This window comes from Cheilinus undulatus, linkage group 22, assembly GCF_018320785.1.
Source record: "Cheilinus undulatus linkage group 22, ASM1832078v1, whole genome shotgun sequence".
Lineage (NCBI taxonomy): Eukaryota > Metazoa > Chordata > Actinopteri > Labriformes > Labridae > Cheilinus > Cheilinus undulatus.
In genome coordinates this window covers 4,907,262-4,915,274 of record NC_054886.1, presented here as the reverse complement: position 1 = coordinate 4,915,274, position 8,013 = coordinate 4,907,262, and the positions used below count along the sequence as shown (strand labels likewise).

At 41.9% G+C, this 8,013-nt stretch overlaps 1 protein-coding gene across 2 annotated transcripts in view; it reads right to left on the bottom strand.

Annotated features, from left to right (window-relative positions):
- Positions 1-816: 816 nt before the first annotated feature.
- kirrel1a (kirre like nephrin family adhesion molecule 1a) overlaps positions 817-8,013 on the bottom strand; it is an 86,697-nt gene continuing 79,500 nt past the window's right edge. For both annotated transcript variants that reach the window (XM_041779466.1, XM_041779467.1), the window contains exon 15: positions 817-5,762. In XM_041779466.1, the coding sequence (XP_041635400.1) occupies positions 5,103-5,762 (660 nt within the window). In that variant the 3' untranslated portion in view covers positions 817-5,102. The remainder of the gene's footprint in view (positions 5,763-8,013) is intronic.

Genomic DNA, 8,013 nt, shown 5'->3' with positions numbered 1-8,013 from the left:
GTGGGCTTTAATTGTCAACCTCTATTTTTGTCTATATATTTCCATTGCCCTTACTTTCAATTTCTTGCCCCTTTTTTCTTTTTTTTTTGCCACTTTTAATCCATTTTTACTGCTTTAAGCCCACTTTTGCCACTTCTTATAGCAACTTGTGGCCCATCTGTCCACTATTATCCAGTTTTTGCCCCTTTTCCCGTGGTTTTTGACTCTTTTATCTAGCTTTTTGCTATGATTGCCAGTTTTCCTATTTTTGGCTCTCTAGACCCAATTTGCCACTTATGACCTCCATCCAATACTTCTTAAGCTGATTTTTTGCCGGTTGTGACTGCATTTAGTTATTTTTTATTTACATTTTTCCACAGTAAACAATTTTTTTTGCCACTTTCAACCCATTTTGTCTACTTTTAATATCCCATTTCCCCACCTCTTCTGCCCATTTGCCACTTCCTGCCTGTTTTGCATATATAATCCTATTTTCATTGTATTTTTTGACATGTATATTATTATTTATATGTATAAAATTTACACTGGAACATGATTTTGCTGAACTCCCTGGGCCTCAGAAAGCTCTTTACCCCTCTTATGGGCAGCTTGTTATTAACTAATAACTGCCAGTCTGGATATCATGCAGATAATGTCGTGCATCCCCGTTCTAGCAACGTATAACCCAACAAACCAATGAAAATATTCTGTATTTAAAAAACAACCAAACATGATCGTTATTTGACATCAAGTGGATATTCACCTTGAACTTACTCTCTGGTATAAATACTTACAGTGTTTAAGCCCACACAAAAAGAGGACAAAGTCATATTTCTTATAAAAAACAGTGCTTTTATTTATGTAATACTGTGGAAAAATAATTACATACCATTTTTAAAAAATATTGAAGATAATGAAATTAAAAAATGAGAGTTTGATAACGTTCGTTGTACATCTTTTGAACAGTTTTCTCTGCTACGAAGAACAGTACAATAAGATAAACATTGGATTTTCCTAAATTCAAAGACACAATAATACAGGATACAGTCCTACCAGAGGTATAAAAGTACTGTAACAGGATTGTGAGAGAAATGATATGGACATATACTGAAACTCACGCCCGCACACTTTGACACAGACATGCACACGCACAAACATACTGAATACTCGCGTTTACAGTCCGCCTCCCATACACACGCAGCCATTCACACATCTATACAAACACACTGTACAAATCGATGTGCGCGCCTACGCCCACACACTCCCTCTTGAACTCTCTCTCTCTCTCTCACACGCTCGCACACCCACACAGTCACAGTCATACACTACTACATGTCAATATTGTGGACAAGCCTTCATTGAACCTCTCCATACACATTCTCCTCTGGCCGTTTTGGCAGACAGACGATGAGGAATGATTCAAAATGGAAATGCACGACATGTTCCCCTATAAGGCCACTCAGTTCTAAACCCAACATCTGTGTTTTCTCTCTGTCTGCACCAGGCGTGAAGTTAAGGGCTCAGAGAAAAAGGCTCCAGCCTACGAAAACGTCTGGGAATGACTCAAGGCCCCCGAAGCCTGGTTTGTAAAGCAACAGTCACCAATAGAAGGAGCTTCTACTGCATATACATGGTCTAAGGTGAAGAACAACATGAACACTTGGCACTAGGTTGTCTTTTATACACTGATATACCCTCCTTGTGGGAAATCAATCCTGCATTTAGGATCTTCTGTTGGCACAACTCTTCACCCTGTCTCAATGGAATCGCCCAGGCAAACTCCCAAGTTATGTGCACTCATGTTTTGGTCCATACATACACATTTACATGTTTTACATTGACAAAAATAATTCTGTAATGTTAAAAAATAGAATACAAAGCTCTAGTCAAGTGTGCAAATAAAAAGAAGACAATACACAGATATAGATAAGGGACGTCTAAGCATGAATACTGTAGATGAAGTGCAAAATGATGACAAACCCCATCCCGACTCACACACAATCCCCATCCCTGCGCCGCCATACGGGCATGCTGGAATGTACCAAAGGGCATTATGGGATACTACAGTTATTGACCTTTTGCAACCATGTGACAACCATGACATCAGCCACTACAGCGGATGGCAAAAGTACCTGTGTTGTCATTATGCTACCTTCCTTTTTTAGCCAAAAGGTGAATTTTAGAGTCATTAAAGTAACTAAATAGGATTAACCTACTTTGCATAAATGTTGGTGACTGTGTCATTTTGTCTCAAGGGTGCTTAAAAGCAGAGAATCTTGCAAAAAAATCAGACTAGAAGAGGATCCATGCATGATGCTTACCAGGATCTTTACAGATGCAGGTAAAGCTGCAAGACTCTCAGATATTATTCAGATTATTGCATGGTAGACAGCCTTTTTTCTACCTACAGTCACCGTTCATAAAGCATACATGCTAACACCTCTTTGTTAATTTTTTCATTAAAAATATGCTCCTTGGACATATATATTAATGGACTCACAGAAGCATTTGTATCTATGTTTTTCTGTTTACAGCAACTTATTTGGTTGAATGTCACCAGTAGTCAGGGTCACAATCTAAACCACAAGGGCCTGTGCCCACAGCCACCATTTTCTGCACTAGTAGTGGTCGTTTCTATCACAAAACCTACGCAGTCCAGCTTTTACGGTGCTCTCTGCGCTCTAAGTTGAATTATCAATGCCACTTCTTCACTGGCCAATCAGCCAGTCAGGCAGGACGTATGATGCCAGCTTTTCCAACTGAAACAGCAGCAGATAAGATCTGACTGCATGATTACAAGCCTGAGTTTAGGCTAGATTTGTGGCCCCTGACAATTAGAAAGGAAGCAGAGGCTCAATAAAAACAATTATTTGTCCAAATAATCCTCAAGTATGTGGTTTTGCAATGATTATTTTACAGCTCAGAGCCTCCCCAACCCTAAATCGTAAAATGTTTGATATTTACGATTCTAGATCCTTTGAGCCAACACCTGAGCAGACCAGGTTGCATCACCAAGCATTTTTCACAGGTTACAAAGAGAACACAACTCTCCCTTCATTCCAGCCATCCTTACTCTTCTCCTCTTTATTATTTTGCTGCAACTTTAATGCACAACACCAGTGGAGGTTTTTATCCACCCTCCTGTGTCTAAAAAACTCTTAAATAATAGCAAGAAAGGCAGGAATGGAACTGGATTTGACTGAGTTATCTTTATATGTTTGCACTGATACTTTGAGAAACTAATGGTATTCATGTTACAGGTTTTTGGGGTAATTAATTATTAATTTATCTAAATTGGTCTCAGCAGTCCCCAAAACATGCCTATTGCTGAAAAAAACACCCCAGTATAGGATTTTTGCATGTCTAAAAACCTCTCTGTTTCAGCACTGCTCAGAGTGAGCTGCTTTTTTTGTGTGGCTTTAAATGTTACTGAGCTGTCTGACGCCACGCCCCTTTCAGGAAATGGATGTGGCTTAATGGATGTGGCTCTCCAGATCCAATCAGGAGAGGAAGGTGGAACTTTCTTCCAAGAGGGGAGGGGCAACAGAACCTAGGGGCGGGGCTAACTCCCCACATGACATCACGAGGGGAAAATCTGAGAACGGCTTGCTTCAGCACACATTTTCTGAAAGGTGGAGAAAGGTGGGCTGGGGGAGGGTTCTGTTATTTGAGGGGATTGTGGACAGGCCAGGGGTACATATTTTGTTAGAAAAGCCTGAAAATTGATTTTTTTGCATATGTCCTCTTTAAAGCTCACTGAAAAATGCTTTCTCATGTGTAATCTGTATGTTGTTGAGTGTTTATCATCTTCTACTTCTGCGGTCACGTTTTGTCACGCGAGTTTCTCTGAGATCTTGTGTTACTACAGTTAGCAGGTGTGTGGTCTCATGATCCGGCCAAGTCCTCTAATGTGCTCATTCAGAGGTTTTTAGGATGAAAAAGCATTTATGTCTAAGATCTCATACAGTTTAAAACTTTATATTTCCTTGAAAAAGGAAAATATTAAGCACACCAGGCTATTTAAAACAACATTATGGCTACAACTGAGGAAACAGGAGTCAGTTTTTGCGACTTAGAAAAAAGATAAGCACTGAAAAGATGAAACTAAAGTGAGGTTGCAAGCACTGCTGGAGCAAGAACTATTGGCTGTGGATAAAGGCTGTGAGCATCAGCCGATACATTGCCTTTGCTGTAAACTGAGACGCTCTTTAGCTTTCATTTTATGCTTCAATAAATGATTTTCAGGTATCAGCTACAGACATTTCAAGCGTTTGAGGCTACCAAACATGCAACTAGAGATAATTGTTGAAAATCTAGATCAGTGGTTTTTAACTGGACCCAAAAGTCTGGACTCAGAAGCTGTTTCCAGTGGGTCGCACTGGACTTTCAGTACAGCTCTAGATTTTTTTAAGGTTTTCTTGTGATGGCAAGTAAATTTGGGCCATTTTTCTCAATGTTTCATCTTATTTATATTCTTCCATATGGTAACAAGCCCCTTTTTCCGTCCTAGCTGAGGCGGGACAGACATGGTAACGTCAGATGCAAAAGGTCAACATGTGCTTTATGATCATGGATAAGACAACCAGCAAAAAAGAAAAAAAAATGGCGGCCAGTCAGACTTCCACTTGGTTGAGGTTTCTTCCGATCGGTGTGTACCATATTCGACAGTCAGTCAGTTTTGCCTTAAGACGTTCGCTCTCATCATTTACAAAGTCAGTTCATAGCAAAAGCTATAGGGCTCCAAAGATCTGTGATCTCTCGTCCTCTCTCCGGTTCTCGCTCTTGTTCCCAGTCTTGATTGTGACTTGCGCCGTCTGCTCTTTCAGAGCTCTGATATACAAACACATTGGGAGTTTGGGAATTCAAAATTGTGTGGAATTTCCCCTCCCTGTCTCGCTAAAACTCCGTCTTTCCTCTCCTTGCCTCTCTGTGTTCCTCACACCCTCCCTGTCTCACGGGCATGGTCTTCTGACTCTGTGCATGTGTGATGGTTTTTGTGTTCTGTCGGGCGTGTTAGTGTGTGAAATGTGTGCGTGTTCCTCTATGATTGTGTGTTTTTTAAGGTGTGACACTATTTATAAGATGCGTCCTCATGCTCTAAGACTGTGAGGTGTTTCTCTGTCTCACACGTGAGTCTGCATCCTCTGTGTGTGCCGGCTGTGGGAGTAGTCAGAGTGTTGCGAGGTGTAGGAGAAGCGAGTGGAGCTGCCGTACTTCCCAAGTCCAGTCTCTGATCCAGGGGGAGCAGGGCCCCCAGGACTTACGCTGACCCCTGGGCCCCCTACTCCGGATCCCACCCCGTACATTTCATAGGATGGGCCGGCCTCGAGCGGGGCCAGGCTGGAGGGGGCGAAGCCCATACGGTAGGTCTGGTAATGTGATGGGTAACCGTAGTTATCGTAGGCTAGCTGGGAAGTAGAGTCCAAGAGGCTGCAGTCCCCTGGGAAGTCACCAGCAGGGGCGGGATTTGTCGGGGGTTGCTGGCTTTGCCCCCCACGAGTGAAGGTGTTAAACTGGGCGTAGCTGATGTGGGAGAGTCTAGAGGGGGGTCTGGGGTCGTAACAGGCCTGTGGGCGGCCAGGGGAGGTGAGGGGGCCAGGGGGGCCGGGAGCTCCACCGCTGGCCGTGGCGCCTGAGCCTCCAGCACTGCTGCTGATGGATGCAGCGCCCCCTGGTGTTCCTGTAGGGGAGCGGTAGTCAGAGTAGTGCATGGTGGAGCGCGAGGCAGGGCGGCCTTCATCATGGGTGGAGGCTCGGACGTTGTAGTAGCCATTGGTGGGATCCTGTAGAGATATGAAAACAGATAGAGTGATCATCTGTGCATTTTAAAATCTACGGATGCTAGACCAAGGTTAAAACAGTTTTAAAATCTTCATTTGTTTAATTTCTATTCAGTTTTCACTTTTTGGTTTCAACTTTAGTTCAGTTTTTACTGCTGGTTTGTTAGTTTGGCTTTACTTAAGTTAAGTTTATGTAAGTTTTGGTGTTCATTTTAGTTTTCTTTTTTTTTTTTTAGTAATTTTAGATACTTGTCAGGGCCTAGACTCAAAGGGCCAGAAAAGTAAAACAGGCTTCTCTTCACTCTTCATTTTATTTATTCAAATATGATGTTTGAATCCAACTCAAGACCTAACCCAGGCCTTTTTGCATGCCCCAGGCTTGGGGGGTGCAGCCCCAGTTCCAAAAAACTTGGGACACGGTGCAGAATGTAAATAAAAACAGAATGTAATGATTTGCAAATCTCATAAACTCATATTTTATTCACATTAGAACATAAACAACATATCAGATGTTGAAACTGAGACATTTTACTATTTAATGAAATTATTAGCGCACTCTGAATTTGATGGCAGCAACACATCCCAAAAAAGAAGGGACGAGGCAACTAAAGGCTGGAAAAGTAAGTGCTGAAAAACAGCTGGAGGAGCATTTTGCAAATAATTAGGTTCATTGGCATCAGGTTAGGAACATGACTGGGTATAAAAGGAGCATTTTAGAGAGGCAGAGTCCCTCAGAAGTAACTTATCTTTTCACCAATCTCAGAAAAACCATTTCTAAAAAATGTGGAACAATTTCAGTAAAACGTTCCACAACGTAAAACTGCAAAGACATTGAATAAGACACCATTGACAGTATTTAATATCATCAAAAGATTCAGAGACGGCTTCATGGTTAGGTTGCGCTCCATGAACACAGGCGACCAGGGTAGAAGTCCAGCCTTCGACTCCTTTCCCACATGTCTCTCCCCAACTCTCTCATCCCTGTTTCTAACTCATCTCTAAAGAAAGGTTTTACATGTCTGTGAGTATGCTTCTGCCAAAGACATGAACTAACAATATTTTTGGACTTAGATTATTTATTTTTTTGGTTTTGTTCACCTTCTACCAGGTTTCAGGTACATTAGTGAAAATGAGTCGTTAAGATGGAAGGTAAGGTTGGTAACTGTGAAAATAATTCTAGAGCAGAGATCCTGAAGGTGAAAATTTCTCCATGATAATAGTGTAATACTCCTCCCTGATCCCCAAAGAGACGCTGTCTTCATTGCAGAAGGTCAGGGTGAACCGAGTGTGTATACAGCTGGTCAGCATCCAGGCACAGATTCATTAAGATTGTGCTGCGAGGGCAGTTTGCACTCTTCTTTGTGACTCAGCTGCTTGGGATCAGAGTCCCTTTTCAGAAATGTATGCAAATGGATGTATGGAGAAAACAAGTCCTCAACAAGAATTACCACATCGCAGTTTTATGCCTCCGCCAACAAGCCGAGTTGCATTTTAGATTCCTCAGCGTTTCCCACAGAATGACGGCTTAACTGAGGCTGAGGCGACAGGGAATTTATTTGTAGGTTTAACATATTTAAAAGAATATATTATCCTCAAAACAAACTACAACAAAAATGACACAGGAGAAGATGAACACCAATGATTTATGGGAATGACAAAAAAGCAGATAGCGTGTCTCTATCTCGTATCTTTTATCCGTGTGTACCTGCTGTCACATCCCTGGCTTTCTTCATTGGATTACCTCAATATATCTCCCTATGAGTGATTAATTCATCATTTTATCCTCATCCTTTACAGGCCTTCTAGGGCCGACTACCAAGAAGCATCCCCACAGCATGATGCTGCCGCCACCATGCTTCACAGTTAGGATGGTGTGTTTGTGACTGTGGGGATGGTGTTTGAGGTGATGTTGCACAAACACACCATCCCCACTGTGCTTCATCAATAGTTGATGAGCAGAGCTTGATTGGACTGGCACATTTCAGCAAGTGACACTGATCAGGGTCATCAAGAAATCTACTAAAACAAGATAATCATGGCTCTCTATTTAGCGGTTTCCGATCTATTTTGGCAAAGAAATACACACAGCTCATGGAAAAAAATTAGGGGAACCTTCTAGTCTTTAGATTCTCCATGAGACTTGCACTAAGTCCTTGTATTCTTGCATTTCAGTCACGTGAGACATGTCACTTATGCAGTCTGAAATTGGCTTTACGGTATTTGGTAGGAAAATAAAAACACTGAAAAGAGAAGG